This window comes from Rhipicephalus sanguineus, chromosome 3, assembly GCF_013339695.2.
Source record: "Rhipicephalus sanguineus isolate Rsan-2018 chromosome 3, BIME_Rsan_1.4, whole genome shotgun sequence".
Lineage (NCBI taxonomy): Eukaryota > Metazoa > Arthropoda > Arachnida > Ixodida > Ixodidae > Rhipicephalus > Rhipicephalus sanguineus.
The window spans coordinates 65,560,257-65,585,009 of record NC_051178.1 but is presented as its reverse complement, the minus strand read 5'-3'; the positions used below and the strand labels follow the sequence as shown (position 1 = coordinate 65,585,009).

General features: G+C 48.7%; 1 protein-coding gene across 1 annotated transcript; it reads left to right on the top strand.

Moving 5' to 3' along the window:
* The first annotated feature begins 17,867 nt into the window (after window positions 1-17,867).
* Window positions 17,868-19,174, top strand: LOC119385527 (uncharacterized). Its single transcript, XM_037652946.1, has 2 exons — window positions 17,868-18,046; window positions 18,916-19,174. Exons 1-2 carry the CDS (start codon window positions 17,868-17,870, stop codon window positions 19,172-19,174), a joined length of 438 nt encoding a protein of 145 aa, XP_037508874.1.
* Window positions 19,175-24,753: the final 5,579 nt, after the last annotated feature.

Here is a 24,753-nt window from a genome sequence, read left to right as displayed (position 1 = left end):
CACAAAAAATCAAGAATCCACTGGAAAACGCTGGCATCTTGACACGTGGAGACAGAAATTCGTAGGGAGGGGGAATAAATGCAAGTTGCGATAACATCGTTCTGCGCGTCGCATGTTCCACGTGCGAGTGAAAGCGTCGGAGGACAGGCGATGATGGCAGCTCACACGCTGAGGAAACCCGTGAGTCGTGTTCCGGAGGGCGGGCTGCGTGGCTCCGACGTAACTGCTTACTTAGAGCTTCTGGGCGCGGTCGAGAGCGCCCTATTTTGAGAGGAAACCGTAGGTGTGTCATACTATTCTACGTGCTTTGTTCCCCGCTAAGTTTTCGGTGAAGGGATACATAGACATCACGAAGTTCGCTTCTTCCTCAGAAGCCGCCCCGCTTCCGTACGCCAGTGTTCTGTTACGCCAGTTCGGATGCCAAAGAGAGAGAGAGAGAGAGAGAGCTCTTTATTGAAAGGCAGAGAATTTAGCCGGCGTGTGTAAATTCGCTGACTTGCTACTCTGCGCGGGGAAGGGGATTGGGGCTAAAAGAGAGAGAGAGAGATATTAAAAAATATAAAAAGTTGAACTAGAATAAAAAAGAGGTAAAAACACAAACTCATTTTTTGTCTCTTGGGCGGGGACGTGCGCTGACAGTGACTTATTACGTGCTTTCAAGGTGCCATTAAAGTTTGTCGAGCTGACCGATGCCCTCTAAATATCTGAATAGTAGTTTCATCGCATGCCTCTGCTGCGTGCCGCAGGGTAAAGGGCCCAAGACACAGTCAATTGACAAAGTTCTTTGGGTCAGCATATGCATGCAATGTTCATACAGCGCACGCTCTTCGGCATACGCTCGGCACTAAAACAAAAAAAGATGGTTGCTCCCTCTGTCATAGGAATCGGTATAACACGAAAGTGACACGTGTCGTCACAGAAATAGTTGATTTCTGTAGTGCATTGGTGTATGAGAGCTTGTATAATCTCTATTGTTGTTTGGCTGATGTAGCACCATCGGATGTGTACACACTCACATTGACGCCTAGTGGCACATCTGCGTACCGACGACTAACGCCCATGATCATGATTTAACCCTTGCGGTAGCTGAACCGCATATGGTGAATCCCGCGCAAATATGGCATCAACAAGCACATAATAAACACTGATACTCGGTATGTACTCCTCCGATGCGTCACGAAACACGAAGAGAAACGCTACGCGCGTTGTGTCGTCCCTTTAGCCTGGCAGTTAATTCTCCCAGGGCCAGCGGGGAACGCGGTGCGATCGACAGCCAGGCGAGCGTCGAAGATCTATTTTTCGATATGGATGGACTCTATGAGCGAGGCTTTGGCTGAAGCCACCACCTCGCGGTGTGTTAAACGAACTTACACTTGTATTGGAAACGCCGCGAATGGGACGGTCGCAGCACACACGGCCGGTTTTTAAAGACGATAGTCTTTCTTGGAGAACTTATATGCAGAAATTTTGGTCTGTCTGCCTTTCTGTTTGTCAGCACGCCACTCGCTTAAGCCACCCGGCCAAAGTTGAACCACTTGCCCAAGGGCCAGCCATCCTGAACGGCTAACTAGGTTCATGCTTGCGTACATTGTTGATCAAAAAGCAAACATTACGCATATCTGAGGCGCAACATCACTAGGCGAATATTAGGTGGTGTGTTCCTTTAATAGAAAATACATAGGTACGTAATTCTAGAGACCCTAGTTTCCTAAGCTGCGCTGAAAATGCGACTGCGCTGAAACTTGCCTTCCTCCGTGCCCTCTGCACGAGCTCATTGTTGTGTTTCGGTTTCGGTTCAGTATTGCACTGTACGAATGCCATGGGGCGCCGCTCTGGCATTCCTGTTTTACCCAGCGGACGTGTAAATAAAAGAGTGTGTGGAGAGTACTCGTTGAGTGCGGACGCTTCTTCTGCTTCGGCGCTTCGCGCCAAACAGCGTGTTTGGGCTGGCTGGCGTCCCCGCCGGTCGCGTTGGTCACCGCCGGTCTTCGCCTGCTGCTGTGCCGGGACTACCAGCCCGCAACACAGCACTCATGTTTCCCGACGTATTGCCAGATGGCGTCCAGATATCACGCAGCGCCTCTTCTATCGTCTTTAGACGACATTTGCAGCGAAGCACGCAGATACGTGGCCAATTTTTTGTTTTGTTTTTCGAGCCTGGTTGCATACATGTCACCACCTCGTTATAAGGGGAACGCTCGTAGCATTAATCCATCCATCCATGCAAGCGCACTGCGAGAGGAAGGTGTGAAAGATAAAAAGCGCGTTCATGTAGCCTCCGTTATGTGTTTGGCGGTAGCTCAGTGGGCTAAACGCCCGCCAGCCATCGTCGCGGACGGAGAGGGCATGGGTTCGACTCCTTATAGTTTTTTTTTTCTTCGCCATTTGATGGCGTTCATTTTGCTGACGTATTTCCGTCACGGAAATACGTCATGAGAATCTGGGTGGACACCGGCATAAAACACTTTTGTGTTAATATGTTCCACAGTTTCTATGGAGCCACAGTTATTGCAGTATGGTCTTTCGGTTTGACCGAAGCGGTACTGTAACCTGTTTCCATAAGCACTGTTCAGTCGAAGACGATGGTACAAAGTTTCCAGATGTCGAGGAATTCTGCATGGGAGTCTTGTTCTTAGATGTGGGTCGATAGAATAGAGGAAAGCATAATGATGTGTCGGAAAATTCTAGAGCCTCTTGTTTTCTTCGGAGGCAAGTCTCTTAGCCAGCTAGGAAGCAACGGATTTAGTGAAATAGTTTCGTCTATAATTTCGGTTTTGAAGTCCTTTGCGTGCCGCTTCATCCGCTTTTTCGTTGGCCAGAATACCGCAATGAGCTGGTATCCACTGAAATATGATACAGTTACCTGTGGTAACAGCCAAGTGGTGTAAGTACGCTATATCGAATGAAATCGAGTAATGATTTCTTTTCTTTAAGAGGTTGAACACTATCAGTAGCCCTTCCTTGAAGTCGCTGAAGACCACCCATTGGTTCGGCGTTTGACGTAGGATATAGCGGACTTTGATGCCATGAAGTTCTGCTATCGTCGAGGATGTTCTCCGCTGTAGCCGATAAGATAGCACTTGTCTTGTGGAGGCGACATTTTTTACGCTAGAATATTGAACAAGGCCTGCTCATTTTGACCGATATAGTACATGGAGTTGTTGATATTTGACTTTGACTGCTAAGCCTGTGTACTAAACTAATTAGGATCATACAGTTTTCGTGCGATATTATGCGAGTGTTACGCGATATGCGTGCACATCACTTAGAAAGAAGAGATAAAAAAATCTCATTTCTTCTAGAGTGCTTTTGACCAGCAGCTTACACTATAAAGAGCCGACCGACTTCTCGCTTGCTATTAGTCTTAAGTATTAGGCGACGCTGAAACAGTGAAGATGAGAAAGAATGTTGAGCGTGAAATTGTTTGAATCTCCTTCGGAAAAATTAGGGTCCTCTTCAAACAACCGCGTTTTGCTCTTGAATATGTACCGCGAAGACAAGGCAAGCACAAAAGAAAAAAAATTCTACAGATCCCACTCATTACGGAAATTGATTTCATGCGAAGCAGCCTGCGAGTAGCAGCCAATGCCGGCTTTTTCGTTTTGAGTCAAGCGTTACGTAGTGCTTGGGTAAATTTAATAGTTCTGCGCATATCCCGGGCCAACCAGGCATGCCAACGACCCTGGCGTAGAAATGGTAACTGATGGTCCGACGTAACATCAGCACGCATATTAGAGCAGAGACATCAGATTTATTGCAACGAAGGCCCCGCTACGGTGCGATGATGTGCATATCATAAGCAGAAGTCTTCGGTGTATTCGAATAATGCTTTACGATATCTTGCAGACTCAATATTTCTTACATTGTTATAAAAGCAGTTTGCCAATATTGTAACCACAATTGCCGTTGTCCCGATAAGACGCTTATTTTGTATAGAATCTATTTCCTAGGCTGTTTCAAGAGATGCCGTGACTCTGTGGTAGAATACTTTCCTGGGTTTGATTCCAGCTCGAGCCATTATTTTTATTCTTTCCTTCCATCGGAATTTTTCGCCGATCGACAACGCCGTTGATGCCGCTTCCAGATTTGCGGGAGCACGGAAACTTTAACGCTATCGCGTTAATATGCTGAGAGTCTGTTTTGCTGTCCCTGGGTTGGTATAGTCTGTGAATCACCTGTGTCACATATCCGTATAACTCTGGCCGTGTTATGCAGGTTTGTGCCACACGTGAATGATGAAAAGGGCTTCAAAATGTACGCGACGGGCCGCTATTTTTGCAATGAACGGCAAATCGTCTTCATCATGTACTCATGTCCTCCTATATCAGTTTCGGTGTACACCACGCTATGGATACGACCACGAGAGCGCCCAGACGTAGGCAGTCAGATAGATAGATAGATAGATAGATAGATAGATAGATAGATAGATAGATAGATAGATAGATAGATAGATAGATAGATAGATAGATAGATAGATAGATAGATAGATAGATAGATAGATAGATAGATAGATAGATAGATAAAAACAGTGTTGTTTATCAGCTTAGCATTTCACTACACGCAACCTGGCAAGCTGCCATTCATGCAGCACGGGCCAACTTATCCTGACCACCTACAGTGTATTGCCTCACGCTCAATACGTTTATTAGGACGGAGGCGGGAACATGGAAACGGGGAGCAAATTGCATCCCGCACTTCTGCATCGTCTTAGTTCAAGTGCAGCACGTCTGCTCGCTGCCACAATACCTGATTCCGGGCGAGGTAAATGTAATTTCAACGTTCGGGTTGATGTATATATAGCATAACTCGTGTAGGAGTGCATTTCTCATCTTTACTTTTTCAATTACTTTCCTTTATGTATAAAACATCTGTGCGGCGCTAGAAAAATTGGAGCAGTCACGTCAGCTACGTCCGTTTTGCTTTTAAAAGACAGGTAGCAGGTGCCAGTTGTAATTTTAAGATCACTAAGCGGATCGCACGCATATGCGGGAATCTGTGAGAAGTGATTCTTCCGTTCCTATTCATTCCTCCAGGGCATTACACGTCTGTACGAACTTCAATGAAATCGGTTTACTTTATCTTTCACTTTTACGTCGCTCCATTCCTCGAGGGCATTACACGTCTGTACGAACTTCAATGAAATCGGTTTACTTTATCTTTCACTTTTACGTCAGGGGAATCCGCTGTCTACAATGAACGGAATTCTTCCGCCACCGAAGTTCCGTATCGTTCTCACTCCTTGCCCACCGAAACACCAAGAAGCGTGTTTCGTCCTTTGTTTTAACAAAAACAATGAGAAAGTTGAGACAGACTACTACTAGTTACAACACTACTTGTGCTTCCCGTGGTGCTTGTCGACACAACGCCTCTTTCAGGAAGGAGGAGTTGGTCGAATAGAACGGGTTTGTTACTACTATAGCTTCCACATCGCGACGGACTTGCACGACAGCGATGTTATTACAAGAGTGTCACACTTGGCCACCTTTTCCGAATCGGTGACAAGCGCTCTTAATGGCCAGCGGAGAGGCAATCCGGCGACAGGGGCTGAAAAAACTCGGTCCGGGACCGATGGGAATGCTCAGGGCCGTTCCGCGGACCTCGCTGCCACCGCTATAGAACTGGTTTTCGCGCCACCAAAGCCACCGAACGTATCTATGTGAACGCGGTTTTAAATTGAAACAAGGCGTTTTGGAGCCGCACTTGTTTATGAAGCAGATGAACAGTCATGACAAGTTACGCGGTAATGGCGGAAGCAGCCTAAGCGCCGAGCCAACCAAACGTCGCCTTCTTTTCATCCTAAGCGGTACCCTCTGCCTTTCTGAGTAGCACTCAATTCCTTCACTAGATTTTCTTCCCCTGCGGAAAAGAGCCATCCTGGCGTCTTAAGGGCAGGAGACGACAAAGGGGTCGTAATACGGTTTTAGGCTGTGTATGTGAACAGGCTCACGTCCACGGCGTCGGTGATCAAAGACTGCACAAGCGGCTCCACTATGTAATTCACAGGTGATGTTTGTTTACCACAAGGCATGGGCCGTGATACTTGGATAAAAGTTTTGTTGACAGACCAGGGCTGGTTAAAGGGATCCAAAGCCATACAAGTTCAGCAGAGGCATAGGATGCCGGCGGCGTCGAGCTATCGCGATGGTATATCTGGCGTTGATGGTCAGCAGTAGTGAGGGAGTGGACAATCTGGTGACACTCTTCGGCGTATTTAGCAGCTTGTGACACCGTCGTCGATTCAGCCACATCAGGGCGATAAGGGAGCATGGTGTCTAGCGTGCAGGAGGGCTCGCGTGGGTAAACGAAGAAGTATGGAGAGAATCCAGTGGCTGTCTGTACAGCAGTGTTATGCGCGTATGTCACAAAAGTGAGAACACGGTCCCAGTTGGAGTGGTCGGAAGCGACGCATATTGACAGCATATCCCCTAATGTTCGGTTGAATCGTTCTGTCACGCCGTTTGGTTGAGGATCGTACGCGGTGATGGTCCGATGAATGACTTTCCTTTAGAAGCTATTCGACTGCGTCCGACAAAAACGCACGTCCTCGGTCGCTGAGCAGCTCACGCGGTGCACCATGACGTAGAATGATGCGACGTAATATGAAAGAACCGACGTCACTTGCCGATGCAGATGGCAATGGGGGAGTTTCTCCGTGCCATGTAAAGTGATCGATGGCTACGATTATCCAGCGATTTCCGGCAGGTGTGATTGGAAGAGGTCCATGGGGATCTATACCAACACGGTCGCCGGGTCTGGCAGGACAAGGTAAGGGCTGTAGTGGAGCTGAAGAACGGGAAGTTCGATTCTTCCGGCGCTGGCAAGCAATACCGGAACGGCCGTAGTGGCAAAAGAAGCGATACATTCCGCGCCAGTAGTAGCGGTGAGACAGGCGGGTGTAAGTTTTTAACACTCTAGCATGGTGTCAATGTGGGTCTGCGTGAAGGGAGGCGTGTATGTCCGATCGGAGATGAATGGGAATGACCAGGAGCCTTCGGCATCCTTTGGAGAGATAATTTGGTCGGTATAGCAAACCATCCCGGATATCGAAGTGCTGTAATTGACGGCGCATACCACTAGGGATGTATTGCGAGGGAGGCTGACGCAACAAGCTCCGAAGTGAAGAAACCCAGGAATATTTCCGTTGCTCCAGATGCATGTCGTTGACTCATAGTACAGACACGTCGTGCGTAGGCGGAGACGGCGACTTGTCATTAGGTGCTAGGGGTGATCGGGACAGAGCATATCTGCGTCGTAATGTCTTCGTCCAGATCGGTAAATGACGTGAATGTACTCCTGGAGAGGGAGTGCTCAACGGGCGAGTCGGCAAACAGCAAAGCCAACGTAATGCATGATGGTCTGTAACCACGCAAATGGGCGCCCGTAAAGGTAGGGTCGGAATTCGCCTATTGACCCTATATAGGCCAGACAGTTTTTTTCTGTAACTGAATAGTTGGCTTCCGCTTTTGTAAGCACACGACTGGCGTACGAGACGGCGTACTTATCAAATCCAGATTTAAGCTGGGCGAGCACAGCACCGAGACCGACACCACTAGCATCCGTGTGAATTTGTGTCGGAGCAAGTGGATCTGATGTCGCAGGATTGGAGGTGGTGTAAGAAGGCGCCGGAGTGTGGCGATATCATAACATGCCGATGGCCATCCCGAAAGGTCGCGGTGGCAGCGAAGAAGTTCAGTTAAGGGCGATATGATGGGTGTAAAGTTGCGGATAAAACGACGATAATAGGAACGTAGGCCGCGGACGCTGCGAAGTTCTTTCATCGTCTTTGGCTTAGGGAACAAGGCAACGGCACGAAGTTCGATCGGATCCGGAAGAACACTATATCTAGAGACGACATGACCCAAATCAGGAGTTGACAAGCGCCAAAAAAGCACTTTAAGTTGAGCTGTAGACCGGCAGAACTGAGACAAGTTAGCACTGTTTCAAGGCGCTGAAGATGTGTTGAAAATTCACTTGAAAATATTAGAACGTCATCCAAATAGCACGAGCAGGTGGGCCATTTCAGGACACGGAGGATGTTGTCGATCATGCGCTCGAAAGTGGCAGGCGCATTGCATAACCCGAATGGCATGACGTTAAATCCGTATAAACCATCGAGGGTAAGGAAAGCCGATTTTGGGCGATCAGCGTCAGCCATCAGAACCTGCCATTAACCGGAGCGCACGTCTAGGCGATGAGAAATCGGCTACTTGCAAGCAGCCGAGGGCATCGTCTATTCGAGGTAACGGGTAAACATCTTGCTTTTTATCTTGTTTAGCCTGCAGTAGTCCACGCAAAATGTTATTGAGCCGTCCTTTTTTTTGCTAGAACATTCGGGGAGGCCCATGGGCTGTTAGAGGGCGCAATAGCACTGCGCTTCAGGATATCGTCAACTTGTTCTGCGATGATACGACGCGGAAATGCCGACGCACGAAACAGACGCTGACGTAAAGGAACGTGAATGCCAGTGTCGATTTGGTGGCATACAGTTGAAGCACCGCCCACAGTTGGTTGCTGGTGGTCGAAGCTTGTGTGGAGGTGCTCGAGGAGGGCGATGATGTCGGCGCGCTGCTGGGCCGTACGGTTGCTGTCGATGCATCGAGAAAGTGTTTCGGTGTACGATGGCTTAGAGGGCAAAGCGGAGCAATCAACGGCGTCAGCATCGGTTTTAGCTTCGTGTCTACTGCATTTCAAGTGACACTTCTCAAGCTGGTTTGGCGAAAACTCGTTCGAAAAAAAAAGCGCTGTATCGTTTTCAATTTGACTTACAGGGCGGAAATAGTACAAAGTAGCAAGGGTTTGGGAAATAGGAGTGATGGTGAGGAGGATTGCTGCGAGGGTGAAGAGGAGAGAAAGGAAGAGAGGGAAAGAGGGAGGCGAGAGGGCGCCACTGCACTACAAATAAATGTTTGCTTTCCAGGCAAGGAGGCCGAGCACACTCTAAGAAAAAAAGTCAAAAGAGAGTCATGGAACCGTGACTCTCTTCGGGCGTCCATGTGACCCCTTTTGGAAGGTACAGGCAGGGAAAAAGTTAGCATTTCGGAAGGAGTCACTGGCACGCTCCTGCAGCGCGTTTCGATTGGCTTCCCTCATGAAAGAGCCGCCATATACACCATACATATCGCGCGCTTGTCCTTTGGCGCCGTTGTGGCGCCTTGCTCGCCGACGGAGAAGGATCGGCGCCGGGGTGGCACGCCGCTTCTGCCTTCTCTCTCAGTCGTCTCAGTCTCGTCGTCTATTGGAATGCGTTGCGTGGTTGCATTGGTTGCGCGGGTTGCGTGTCTTGAAGTTTCATGTTCATGCGCGTCTTCGGTGGTGTTGACGCCGGCTCCGTGCACGAAGTGACGCTTGGAGGGCGGAATATTCATGGAGCTGCCGACACGGACAACGGATGCCAGTTAATGGTGAGTGTACTGCTTTCGTAGGTACTAATTATACAGCTTTAGCTGGGCGTCTGAAGCAGCTCTGCGGAAGTTATCTGCCAGCCATTTCCAACAGCAGCCTGTGTCTGCGGGGTTGTTGCGCATGCCCAACTAAAGCTGTCAGTTAACGAGTTGCCACCGTTATGCGCGTTCCTGTACAAGCTCCCATAAAGTGAGCGATGCAAACAATTATCAAGGGTCATTTCTTGCTGATCGCACGTTGTGTCTGCACTACTGAAGGTGCAAGATGTCGTTTTGAGATGCACTTTAGTCTACTTCACAATAACATTTCCATCGACCCTGCGTGTGCTACGTGCTTCCGCGCGTGGGAACGTGAAAGTAAAAAGCATGTGTACAGAACGCTCAGACGCACTGCATATAATGGTTTTTGTTGGCTTAAAGACGGTAGTTTGAGGTGCAGATATAATACGGTGGCTTCCAGAACGTACGCGGTAGTCATTCAAGTTGGACACGCCTGGCCGGTAAGGCGAAAATGCTAGACTGTCGACGGCGCCCTTTGTTGCGGCCGCCGCCGTGCACTTTCTTCCTTCGTTACTGTTTGCTGTTTTCATGGTTTGCCAACATCTGCGAAGACGCTATAACAGTATCAAGTGTGTGTAAGTGATTGTGGGAGTTATCTGTGCTAATTCTAGCATAAGGCATGTGTGATCTCGACGTAGACGGCGTCCGCACGCGCTGGGTGTCGTTCGGGCCCTCGTACTCGCATGTGTTTATCTGAGTATGGGTTACGTTTGTAAAACATGCGGTCAGTAACCGCTCACGGCGTGCCCCTGACTGCCGGAGGATGTGCTTGGGTGTCGGGGTAAGCCGGCGCAAAACCGTGTTTATTCTGAAACCAAATTTTGAAGCGATTTCTCAGAAAAGAAGTGCTTTCATTCGTGTATAGCCAGTGCCTATTGCGAGACGAGGTTCCCGCTGCCTTTTACGTGAAAATTTGTTTTCGTTGCGAAATTTGAACTAAACACTCGTGACAGATTTGTGTACAATAAAGGTGTGTTGAGCAAAGGGTAGTTTTAAATACAAATAATGTGTGTGTTTTGGTTATTCCCAGAATCCCGGATCACTTCTCCCGCCTCTTCACTTCAGTTGACAGCCACACTCGGGGAAACGAAGGTGCCGTTCTGGTCTGGCGCCTCACCGCTCGTGATGGGAAAATCAACAGCGGCGTTCGCCATGTCAACGAGGCAGTCGGTCCTACATTTCTTTTGGTTGGAAAAGAGGTGAGTGGCACCCACGCAAAGGAGTCTAAACCAATTTCGTTAGTTGTTTAAAAGAGGCTCACAACATCTTGTGCTGCAAGTTTGTCGCCAAGTGGCGTGTTACAAAAGGTACTATTTGCAAGTTGTGTTTTACACGATAACGGCAAAAAACTTGGTTCCTTACCATGCGTGTTTGAATTTGTTGTTTTGTTGTGAGCCTTCATTTTGTCTATGTGAACCACTTATTTTGTAGGTTTCGCAAACCTTTACTGCAATTTCATTTTCTCATCATAATATCACGTTCTGCTTTTCAGATACCGTTTTTCATGGTGCTCACGCTGAACAGGAGCGACAGCCTAGCAAGCCACAAGTCTGATGCCTCCAGCCGTCACCACTTTTTTATTTATTCTTAATCATAAGGAATAAAGATTGAAACATGATGCCCGTTTCTTCAGTTTATTTTGCACTATATGACACTATGCACATCAGTCACACATTTTAGTTGGCTATACTCATAGAAGCATGTAAATGAGGAATACCCAAACTTCTTAATTGGAAATCACAGACCATCTTTTCGCGCTTTCTATATAACTTTGCTGGAAAATATGTGTTGTTTTGACGACTTTTGTTAAAATAATGCTAAAACTGAACTATACTTTTTTTGCTGTCGCTGGGCAGGACGGCAAGTATTATTGGACTTGCTTAAAATGAATATTCCACTATTTTCACCACTAGTCGCGCAAAAGTAGAGCAAGGGTCAAATGAGTAACTTAAAATACTTGTGGAGTCGCTCGACGCTTCGGTGTGGGTCACTTGGCCCCCGTAGGTGTGTTACCGGCAAGAGTCGTGTGACTCCCTATAAGTGGTAACGTGATCCTTCGGATGAGAGTCTTTCCACTTTTCCTAGAGGGTCAGGGGACTCTCCTAGAGCGAGCCGACCCTGAACCACCAAGAGAGTCACCATTCCATTCCATTCCATTTTATTACCTTAAAAGCCCAACATGGGCATTACATAAGGGGTGGGTTTACATATGTTCATTATACAATAATTAGAATAACATGTGTATAAGCATTATTAAACACGGTATGAGTAACTATTTAAACTATTTAACTATTCACCGTGACTATTTAAAGAGAGTTCTATACGAGGCAAGTCAGAACTCTCCGAAAGGAGTCACGCACACTCTATTTTTTCTTAGAGTGCAAGCTGCTCGTTTGGAGCACCAGCGCAGGCTTTCCCGCGAACGCCAGCCCCGCCGAAGGGCAAGCGAATCATGGCTGCGCACTTCTTACAGCTTTCACGTTGACTGCTACTGCATACATTTTCTTGTTCGCTTCATATTTGGCGCAAATATTAGACGACCTTGTAACCACCCCATATAAAAAATAAGGCTGCAAGTGAAATTGTTTGAGACTTCTTCGAAAAAATCGAAGTCACTCGAAAAAATCGAATTCAAAGTCATTTGTATTGGGAAATGTAGCGTGAAAGCTAGACAAGCATGAAAGAACATAGAAAATAAGAATGGCGTTGTTTATCAATTTAATATTTCACTGCACTAAACGAGGTCAGTCGTCATTCATGCAACAAAAGACCAACTTAGCATGGCCACCTCTAATGTATTTCATTCATGCACCATACCTTCATTAGGACGGAGGCGGGCACACGGAAACGACGAGCAAATTGCATCCCGCACTTCTGCATCACCTTAGTTGCAAATACAGCGCTCCTGCTTTCTGCAACGATTCCTGATTTCGGTTGAGAGAAATGTCATTTTAGCATTCGGTTTTACATCAAAAACAGTACAGCGCATGTAGGAGTTCGTTGCTCACTTGCTTTCTGGCAAAGGACTGAGTGAAGCGATGGTGGATATATGAACTTCGACGCGTTTAAAGCACTACGTGGAACGTTATCTGGCTTTTAAATTTTTTGCTTGCATGTTTGAGCGTATCTGTGCAGCGCTATAAAAATTAAAGCAGCTTAGACAACTTCGAGAGTTCGGCGTTTAGAAGTAACGTAGGAACTGTCAAATGTAACCTTAAGAGTATTACGCCGATCACAAGCATATGTGGGAATCGGTGACAACGGTACATTTCTTTGGTCGGATTCATCTCTACATAGCAAATGTTTAGCGAAATTAAACGCCGTTTCATTCACTTTAACGTAACTAAACGTTTGTCGCTGTGACTAGTTTCCATTCTGTTCGCTTTACGCCTGAATATCCACTCAGCTTCTTATGCTGCCGGCTCGTTTGCACCGTCCGTATTCGATATTTCAAGCGGAGTCTGAAAACGCACTTGGCAATCACGTGAGTCTAACTCCTATGACGCGCCTCGATCCGTACCTTTATAGACACAAAAGTGAAGTCAGAAGTGGCCTACAGACTCGCTTCACTTTAAGCAAAGAAACCTATTCGGCCTCAACGCCCAAAACAGGTACATAAAGGTTTCAAGCAAACGAACCACACACTCCATTTATTTAATACCTTCACTCTCGAATGGGAACGAATGCGAACTATACTAGCACTGGGCAGGTGAATAGGTGAAACGGCCCGAGAATTTTATATTCGTGAACGGCATAACTGCACATGACATGATATGAAATTTCGTGAAAGAAAAGCGGGAGCGAAAGAGGAAAGGTAGCCACGGGCCGTGAGTTCTTTTTTTTTCTTGAGCTCTTATATGGGGTGACATATTCCTCATCGAGGCCCTCGAAAATCCTTTCAGTAACTGTTGATGTCTACACCATGACGCTGTTTCTTTGCTTAGGGTGAGAAAGCGTGACGAATGCTACCAATCCTACGTCGACCTCTTCACAACACAACGCCGTGCGAGCGAAACCTAACACTCACTACGCGTCATACAACATGTATACGTTGGTCGTTTACCAATTTCTCCGTATTCTTGTTCAAACGCAAACATATGGCCTAAAATTATACGGCAGCTCTTGCATTTCACGGCATGACTGTTGTTTTGATGGACTTCTCGAGAGAAAAAAGTTTTCTCATATGAGCACGCCTTTTGTTTGTCGCTGATAAGACTAAACTTATGCCTTTGCCGGAAATTTAAAGTACAATTTTTCAACTTAGTTCCCGTGTAGCGCTCTAGAAACGTCGCATAAGCAGTGGTCACTCACCACGGCTTCTTCCACATACTGCTAGTTTTCCGCATAGGACATGGCTACAGCACAGGCAAGCGATGACAACGCTGCTACATAAAAGCGTAGCCGCATTCCCTGTATTCATTTCTCGCATTTGCTTCCTCCTATGTAAATGTTCTAAGGGCCAAAGAGGAGCAGTAAGTGTGCGCCGAGAGTCACAAACACTATGAAGTGTACGCGCTGGTCGAAGGAAGTGACGATTTCACGCCCTTCAAAAACATGAACTTAAAACAACTTTCCTCTTGACGCAGGTGGACAAAAAGAAAGGTGGCAGTGCTCGGCTAAAAAAACCAGTAATGCGTTCCTAGATGACCAGGAAAATGGATATGAAATGAACGAAACTTTTTTCTCCTTATCATTGTGTTCCGTCTGCGTACTTATGGAGCCCTTGAAGCGGCGAATTGCAAGCATGTTATAATACAGACATTGTAGGTGCTTTTTGTCATGAATAAGGAGGACGGGATACTTCACTTCTTTCGAAAGCACATTCTGGTTTGTATTTTCGCACTGCGTTCGTATCGGCAATGCTTAGTTTGATCCCTGTTGACGATTATAATGTTGACTATGGACAAAGTAGCAGCAGTAAAAACACGGTATGAATATTTTATGAAGCAAATTATCATTGATGTAGTCGAAAAAACGACGCGCATAACAAAAAGCCCGAGTTATGCTTTTCATAGAAGCATTGTAGCAGTCACCAGGTAACGGTTCCAGTTTCATATTATTTCAGGATACCAGGTGCGTGAACGTTCTACCCCGCAACGCTGCTGCCATCACATGTCGTTTAGACGTCGTGAAAACTGTTCAAATTCGTACTGCACCGAAACGCTTGCACTTACATTGTTATACATGTGAATACCCTCACCAGGTTTGACAATTTTGAGCTGACGAGCGCAATGCATGCACTGGGCGTTAACGATTACGTCTGCCAAAATTTGCAACGCTACGCGCCGCGTAAATGGGTCAAATTTCAAGCTGAGCGCTGCTTGCGCTTCTTCTCGCGGCCTCGCGCCCAGAGAATGAGGGGATGACGTACATGGTGGAACGGCCCTACGTAGATGGTAATGCTGTGACGTCGTCCTCCACGTAGACGACTGTGCTCTGACGTCGCCAACAGCAGCACGTGACGCTGTGATAACTATTTGACACGACGTGTAGTTTGTGTAATTTGTTGATTGAATGGATGAATAAAACTTGAGAGCAATAATAAAACACACAAACGGAATGTGTGCATTTTCTTTTTTTTTAATTTTTACTGCGAATCGTAGCGAGATTCGAGACTAATACCCGTGTCACATGGGCACGCAAAACGTCTTTTACGTAAGCGGTCTTTTAATATGTTAAAAGACTTTTTATGAAGAGGCGTTCCTTCGCAGTCACACAGCACCGACGATCTCTTTTTAGAGGTTCCTTCCGAATGCGCTACCGAAAGATTGGCGTTCGCTTTCAATACAGAACCAGCGAGAAGAAAATTATGTATCTCGATAGTAGATGTCCAAATTGATGGTATGGCACGTTGACATACATTTAGCAACTCCAGTTCAAAAAAAAATAAAGGTTTACGTCGTAGTGTCTTAAGAAGCGTTTGCACAAGTGGCGGCCTTTATATATTATTCTGGCTGCAGTGGGCGTCTGTTTTCCTTGTTAACGCTCTTGTCTGCCTCGCCATGGATGATCGAACGGAGGAAAAAGTGACAATTGCAAGTCTTGTAGCGTAACATCTCTCTCTGGAAAACGGGGCAAACGCGGCGAGAGCAATTAAGGACGGCATAACGCAAGAACTGTTTTTAAATAATTCTATACTGTGCGTGTGCTGTCTGCCAGGGTCTGCGACCGAACAATGTGGGCTTTCAGGCGAAATGAAAGATGGTTCGAGGAAACTGTGCCTTGGTTTGGTGAGACTAATTTCAAGAAATCGTTTCGAGTGAGCCCGTCCAAATTCAGCTTCATCGTGGAAAGTTTCCGAAGTGAGCTCGAGCGATAAAGCACAAACATGCGTCTCCCGCATGCGTCTCCTGCCGGGGCTTCTTTTTTTCTTGGGCTGATTGCACGCCGGCGTTCGCCTTTCCGCGCTCACTCGTGTCCATGCCCGCGTCTATGCGGGCGGTCATAACCACAACTCGTTCGCCCTGTTTACGAGAGTGCAGAAAAAATAAAGTTTAAATGGTTTTCTTACGCTGCTCACGACAAATGAAATTTATATTTATGGCGAGCACAAGTGACAACGAAATAAAGAGTTGCCAATTTTTTTCACCATTTCATAAATGCTGGCGCCTACAGGTTTCGAGGCTGCGCTTTTACCGCCGTGAAAGAGTTCGTGAAAGAGTTACCGCCGTGAAAGAGTTTTACCGCCGTGAAAGACAGCGCGTGGAACTCTTTTTCGGAAAAAGTCTTCTTGCTTAAAATACTTTTTGGTGTACGTGTGACACGGGTGTAATCTACCTCCGCTTCGCACGCGTTCGTGTTCACGCACTTTGCGCATCGTGCAGACGCCACCCTTTACAACGAAACTAATATTCTACCGGGCTCCAGCGCTGATTAAGGCTCTGTTATACTCCGACGTCCGCCGCGAGCGCCCGCGAAGACGTTGCGTTTCGTCACGCCAAGCCGGCCGGCGACGCTACGCCAGGCGCAAATCGGTCTCCGCTACAGCAGAGAACACACATACACTTAGAGAAGGGAAACTGTACCTTTGACAGTGCAATGGAAATAAGGGTAGCGGTGGCGTTATGAACTAAAGTAGCCGACCAAGAGATGCCGTTGTACAACAGGAAAGGGAAATGAGTTTTGTGCAATATGGCTGCCGTTTCTCGTTTTGTTGGCTGTACACTGCGCCCCGGTCGCCCGTGCTCGTACAAAAGAAATAAATGTATACGCCACGTATTGTTCACTTACCGAGCCTTGCGAGTGTCGTAATGAATCTTCTGAACTGTCTTTCGTGTGTATTCCGTGCCCCAACTGTGTGAAATGCTACGAAGGTGCCAGGAGACGCCAATGCCTCAACTGGCATTAACGCACACAACACCGGCGACGTGTAAGCTTCATAATGCTTTATTACATATTCATAAATCATTACAAGACAAAATACACCACTGAGCGTTCACACAAGCAAACAACGCGGTTACATCGTGAAGTAGTGGCTCATAAGGCGCGAACGCACGAGCAAGAAGACCTGAGCTACGAAACGTATGTATACGCTCGTGTACTCTAATAATTTCCCTATTTCCTCGTGCCACTTTTATGCAGCCTCTTTGGGTCATCACCTAGCCGGTAGCTTTGCGGAGAGAATACTGCTACGTACCAGCGGCATCGCGGCCAAGAACACGAAGAGAAGGACGAAACACACCGACTGGCGCGTGCTGTTCGCGTCGGTTGTGCTGCTCGCCTAAGCTGTAAACAATACATGGATACGTATCCCTCTAAGTTGGTGTCTTTTAGATGCGAAGTATCTAATGGCGGAGTTCAATCCGGTGGTGGTGGTGGTGGTGGTGTGCGGCGTGACCACCCTTACTGCGCATGCGCACACCCTCTCCACACACCTCCTCTCCACTCGCCCTCACCATTCCCCCTGTCCTCTTCCCTCTCCACTCACCCTTTCCCCTTCCCTTCTCCTCTCCTCTCCCTTCCCCCTCTCCACTTTCCCTCTCCCATACCCCTCTCAACTCTTCCTCAGAAACGCGGGCTAGACATGCCGAAATTCTCTCCTGCGCAACGCCGCGATGAGCACCAGCGCGTGCGCGTCCCCTCCCCCTCTCTCTCCTCTCCTACGCTGCCCCCCTCTCGCACGCCTGTCGACCACGTTCCCCGCTCGCACTGTGAGAATTAACGTCCAGGGTAAAGGGAAGACAAGACGCGCGTAGCGTTCTTCTTCGCGTTCCACGACGCGAGGTCGGTAGCATGCCCAACGAGCGCCAATGGAACGCGATCGTCCAAGTGCTCCAACTTCGCATCGCGTCATGGTCCCCTTTAGCGGGAAATGGTGTAATTTTTCCGTAACATATTTGGTGGAGTGGTGCGATCCCCTACCTCACCACGGAACTCCGCAGCGGACGTTGTCTCGAGGATTTCCCCATGGCCTCCCAAGACTCGGCTACATCCCCGCCGCCCGCATTGCCGCCTGCCAACCCACCGGCCGCACCCACTTTCGTCACGATTCCCGCCGTGAAAGAGCCTGGCGTCTTCTCGGGCCTCGAAGGTTCTGACGTCTACCAATGGCTGCGCCTGTACGAACGCGTCAGCGCCAGTTACAGGTGGGACCCCACCCTATGCTCGCGAATGTCACATTTTACCTGGACGGAACCCCTCGTCTCTGGTTTGACACCCATGAGCATGAGATTACCAGCTGGGACAGCTTTGAGGAAAAGATCCGCGAACTTTTTGACAACTCTCTTGGACGTCGCCTCGCCGGAAAGACTGAATTATCGACTCGCACGCAAAGCTCCACTGAGTCCTACCTCAGTTATATTCAACATGTCCTGGCCCTCTGCCGCAAAGCCGAAGTAACCATGTCTGAGCAAGAACAAGTTGCGCACATACTCAAGGGTATCGCCGACGACGCGTTCAACTTGCTGTTGTGCACTAACGTGTCCTCTGTCGATGCGGTACTTCAACAATGTCGTCGCTTGGAACAGGCTAAAAGTAGGCGTGTCTCCCAACTGTTCCCGCGCCTTCCGAATACCGCTGTGACGTCTTCTTGCCTCGCTATATACCGGCAACCGGACGCTTGCGATAACTTGACCCGACTCGTAAGGCGTGAACTTGAAGCAGCCGCCCCTGTTACCGTGGCACCACCGTCCTCTGAAACACCTCCTTCCGTCCCTTTACCCCTTCTTCAAGCAGTAATCCGACAGGAAATTGCCAGCATGGGTATCTGCTCTATTTTGACGCCTCCCCGTACCGACTTCCCGCCGCACTTCGCGCCCCCACGTCGATCCCCGTCTGGCTCGCCACCAGCGTTCCGTAATCCGTCCGAATGGAGAACACCTGATGACAAGCCCATATGCTTCTACTGTCACCGAATACGACACATATCTCGTCATTGCCGAAGTCGCTGGGGTCCTCCTGCACAAAATTTCCCGCCTTCCTTCAATAATCGTCCCGCTCCTCGTTCTGCAACCAGCCCAGACCACTCTGCCCCTCCTGACCACTTCGCCCCTCCAGCCCACTTCGCCCCTCCGGCCCACTACGCCCTTCCAGCCCACTACGCCCCTCCGGCCCACTTTGCCCCTCAGGCCTACTCTTCCCATCAGGACCACTTTGCTCCTCACGATCCCCACTACTCCCGCTCTCCCTCACCCCACCGTCGCCAGTCCTGTTCGCCTCAGCCCCGACCACCACCTTACCCCGCTCCCCCACGACGTTCGCCGACGGAAAACTAAATGCTGCAGCCCCTGGAGGTGGCGCTGCATCAATCGGACCAAGCGAAAATCCTCTATTCACCATACCGACGAAACGGAACCTTATTGACGTACAAGTCGACGGAGTGCCTGTGATAGCTCTAGTCGACACTGGCGCTCAAGTTTCCGTTATGAACACTGATTTTAGACGCAAGCTCAAGAACGTTCTCACACCTGCGACGTCTCCATTTGTCCGTGTTCCCGACGGCGGAACAGCATCTGTCGTGGGAATGTGCTCCGCTCATGTAAGCATTGCTGATCGCCACACAGTTGTCCTCTTCGCCGTCCTTGAAAAATGTCCCCATGACGTCATCCTAGGCCATGACTTCTTGTCTGCGCATTCTGCCCTCAATGACTGCTCGGCCAGTACGCTCCGTCTCCACTTGCCCATGATCGACCCTCCTGTGCCCCGGCCGAGTCACCTCTGCACTGCCGGATACGCTCGCCTCTCACCCCAAACACTGACCTATGTCGAATTTGTCTCAACACCACCAGTTCCCGACGGCGACTATGTACTGACCCCTATCACCGATGTCCTGATAAGTCGTGGTATTACGCTACCACACACCGTTCTTTCTGTCACAGGAAACTCCACATGCCTTCCCGTTGTCAATTTTAGTTTGACACCGCAAGTGCTCCCGCAAGGCATCTCTTTCGCATTACTTTTGACCTTAGAAGACAGCGCGGTGGCTGCTGTCACGGTGACCGCTCCGTCCGATCCCTATGCCCAGCAACAATCTAATCCTTGTCCCGACAGCGCCATACGGTCGATGATTGCTTGCACCTTAACGCCGCAGCAGACTGACGAGCTCCACCAGCTTCTGCTGTCCTACGTCGACGTTTTAGATCTCAGCGGCCGTCCATTGGGAAAAGCTACTGGTGTAACCCACCGCAAACACAGCTGACCAGCCTCCTATTCATAGGCGCCCATATCGCGTGTCGGCGACTGAGCGTCAAATTATCCAAGCTGAAGTCGACAGAATGCTCGTCAAGAACATCATTGAGCCGTCCTGCAGTCCTTGGGCATCCCCTGTCGTGCTAGTGCGCAAAAAGGACGGCACATGGCGTTTCTGTGTCGATTATCGCCACCTAAACAGAATTACAAAAAAAGACGTCTACCCTCTGCCACGAATAGATGATGCCCTTGACTGCCTCTATGGTGCCCGCTATTTTTCTTCCATCGACCTCCGTTCCGGGTACTGGCAGATTGAGGTGGACGATATGGATCGTGAAAAGACGGCATTTATCACCCCCGACGGCCTATATTAATTCAAGGTCATGCCCTTTGGCCTTTGTAACGCCCCAGCCACCTTTGAACGAATGATGGACTCTTTGCTCCGAGGATTTGAATGGTCCACCTGTTTGTGCTACTTGGACGATGTCGTTGTTTTTTCCCCAACATTTGAAACTCATATAGAACGCCTCTCAGCCGTCTTAGCCATCTTCCGTCGTGCTGGCCTGCAGCTGAACTCATCAATATGTCATTTTGGCTGCGATCAAATTACAGTACTTGGCCATTTAGTGGACGCTAACGGAGTACAGCCAGACCCGGCGAAAATCAGCGCAGTCAAGATCTTTCCCGTTGCACGATCTGTGCAGGATGTCCGCAGCTTTCTCCGACTATGTTCGTATTTTCGACGCTTCGTGAAAAATTTTGCGGATATAGCGAGACCTCTTACGCAGCTCCTCAAGCAAGACGTCGCGTTTACATGGTGCTCAGAAGAGGCTTCTGCGTTCTCCAATGTCATCGCGCCCCTCACTACTCCTTCAATTTTGGCCCACTTTGACCGTGCTGCCCCTACTGAGATCCGCACGGATGCAAGTGGTCATGGCATCGGCGCCGTGCTTGCTCAACGCCAACGTGGCCACGATTGCGTTATTGCATACGCCAGCCGCCTCTAATCCGCCCCCGAACGCAATTAATCACAGAGCGTGAGTGTTTGGCTCTCGTTTTGGAGGTCGCCAAGTTCAGGCCATACCTATACGGGCGCCCGTTTTCGGTCGTTACCGACCACCACGCGCTCTGCTGGCTGAACTCTCTTAAAGACCCCTCAGGGCGGCTTGGTCACTGGGCTCTGCGCCTCCAAGAGTTCTCCTACTCAGTCGTGTACAAATCTGGCCGCATGCACCAGGATGCCGACTGCCTCTCCCGGTACCCTGCCGATGATCCTGATGACACTGACGCCAACACGATCTGCTCCATATTCTCAGTGTCCAACTTGGTTCACATTGGGGAAGAACAGAAACGGGATCCCGTGCTCCTTGACCTCATCACCCGCACGGAATCTTCCCCAAACGACGCCTCTGTTCGCCACTTTGTGCTTCAAGAGGGCGTCCTCTACCATCGAAATTTCCGACCTGACGGACCTGACCTTCAAATCGTCGTGCCTGAGCATTTACGACGCAGTGTCCTCGCTGAACTTCACGATGCGCCGACAACTGGACACCTCGGCGTCTCTCGCACATACGAGCGCGTACGCAGCCGTTTCTTTTGGCCAGGCCTTGCTCGCTCAGTACGCCGCTATGTCGCCACGTGCGAGTTATGTCAACGCCGCAAAACACCGTCGCTGCTACCCGCTGGCCATCTTCAACCACTGGACATACCCACGGAACCCTTTTACCGCGTCGGATTAGAACTTCTTGGACCTTTTCCCGTCTGAACCATAGGAAACAAATGGATCGCAGTGGCTACAGATTACGCTACACGCTATGCGATCACGCGAGCTCTAACGACAAGTTGTGCAACCGACGTTGCTGACTTTCTGCTACGGGACGTTATCTTGGCTCACGGTGCCCCAAGACAGCTGATCACAGACCGTGGCCGTCAATTCCTGTCTCAAGTCATCGCCGACATCTTACGTTCCTGTTCTACGCAGCGCAAACTGACCACTGCATACCACCCTCAATCCAATGGGCTAACGGAGCGCTTTAATCGCACGCTTACGGACATGCTCGCTATGTATGTGTCGCCGGACCACCGAGGCTGGGATGTTGCCCTACCCTACGCAACTTTTGCGTACAATTCATCGCGTCACGACACGGCAGGCTTTTCCGCTTTTTATCTCCTGTACGGAAGAGAGCCCACTTTACCGCTGGACACAATCATTCCTACCTCCACCTCTTCCACCAGCGAGTATGCCCGAGACGCAATCGCGCGAGCCGACGAAGCCCGACAGCTCGCCCGCGCTCGGCTGACGGCGTCGCAAACCAAACAACGACGCCGGTACGATGCTTCTCATCGAGCCGCACATTTCGCTCCCGGTGCCCTTGTGCTACTCTGGTCTCCTCATCGTCGGGTGGGCCTATCCGAAAAACTTTTGTCTCGTTACACGGGACCTTACCGTGTACTGCGTCAAGTAACACCTGTTACCTATGAGATTGGCCCCATCTGTCCATCGCCATCTGTTCGGTCCAGCGATATTGTTCACGTTTCACGGCTCAAGCCCTACGACACCGCTTCCGAAAACGACCTTTAAAGCTCCGGGACGGTGCTTCGGCCGCCGCGGGTAATGCTACGTACCAGCGGCATCGCGGCCAAGGAGACGAAGAGAAGGACGAAACACACAGACTGGCGCGTGCTGTTCGCGTCGGTTGTGCTGCTCGCCTAAGCTGTAAACAATACAGGGATACGTATCCCTCTGAGTTGGTGTCTTTTTCCGTAACGATACGATAGCTTGCAGCGCAAAACTCACTGGCTGCCTTCTCTCGATGTTTTGTGTTGCTTGACAAGCGCTGGTAAATGCGAGGACGTGGGTGTGAATTCCCTCCACGACGGCCGCATTTGTTTTGTTTTATCGCCTAGGAAAACTAGGCGACAAAACGGATGCGGTCGCCGAGACGGGCATTTCGGTGGGGTGCGAAAACTTAAAACACGTGTACTTAGATTAAGGTGCACATTAAAGAACCCCAGGTGGTCAAAACTGATGCGGAGTACCCACTATGATGCGCGTCATAATCGCATCGTGGTTTCAGCCCGTAATTCTCCAAAAACAATGAATATATTAAATTTCTATGGATTCAAAACTATTTTAACTGGTGGAGCGAACCTATAATAAATTCGCCCTGGATGAAAAATTATCCTAACGTCTAGTTTCTCTCTGCAGAGGCAATCGGCTAAGTTGTGTCCAAAGAGGCAAGTAATGGCTCGGAGTAGCACAAAATTTGTTTCAGCTTGCAGCTGGCCGCAGACAAATGGGCTGGGAAAATTCCAACCTGTCTTGGTAAAGAGCCCACTTGACAGCACGGCAAGTGCCCAGAAATTAATAGGCTATGGTCTAATCATTCTGTGCGCTCCCACATTTTAAGTAACCACATGCTTAATTCACAACACGGATGCAATACAAACCCTTCATTGTCACAAAAATACTGTTTCAAATATTTGTACATTACTTATAAACACATGGACAACAAGTAAAATTGTACAACCAAGTCATGAGCTCCTTGGATTGCTTATCCTTTTTGTTTAGAACAATTATAACACAGCAGTATATGAGCACACAAGCAATAGTCTTGAAGTGCTAATTCAATTTTCGCAGCAGACTTCCAAGTCTTTGCCTGGCTTAATTCTCTGTTTTTGAATACCAAATACCAGAGAATCCCAATATGTAAAAATATTTGCAGAAACAATTTGCGACAGTGAGTACTGCACAATGGGCCATTAGTCACCTCCATCATAATGCGAAGCAGTTTCTCTGACACCCCTCTCAAGTGTGCTACAGCACCTATTTGAACAGATAATGCTTTTTCCAATTTCCTGACAAAATTGAAAGCTGCTTCTGTGGGCACTGTTAAATTACCTAGAGTCTTGTCCTGCACCTCCACTTCTTTGAAAATCATGGAGATTTGTTTTGGTGAAGACAAATCGTGGCTTTTGTCTTTCAAGAGATACTTGCACTGTGAGCATGGTGCTTTTTTCAGAAATGCTTGTACTAGGTATCCTAACACGTAACAAAGATTCAAGTACATCTGGTGGTTCTTCGGTGCCTTCGGTGTCTGAAAGGTTTGAGCTGAAAGTGTCGGCCACAGTAGGACTTTCTTGATCGAGTCTTAATTTCTTTAGCTCAGTTGGAAGAGCAGCCTTATCTGCTTCACAGTTGCTGCCATCTGAAAGCTTGAAGAGCTTCCCGACAATGATATGCCTGAGACGGGCAGTGAACTGAAATATGTTTGAAGTCTCGTTACAACCGTGCTGCTGCCGAACGATCCCAAACAAGTTCTCCGAGGGATCCTGATTCAGACGACGAGCGAGCAAAATTTGAAGTTATAGTATTCCTGCAGATATGCCCACAGCATACAAACCGGTTTAATTGTCAGCTGCCAGCCCTGAATGGTTCTTGGTTGCCTAGGTGCTTTGAATTTCCAAGATTTAATCCATGCAATGCAAGAATTCAAGAATTCAGTGTGCCGCGTAGAAGCATTAATTGCAACCTCATTTTTCTCTCAGTTATCTTTACACAAGAACTGCTCAATGAATCAAACAACTGATCTATTTTCTCAACAAACTCAGCCGTGCTTGTGACTTCTGGTGGTATTAGATAGACACTGTTGCTGAGCGCCTGAGA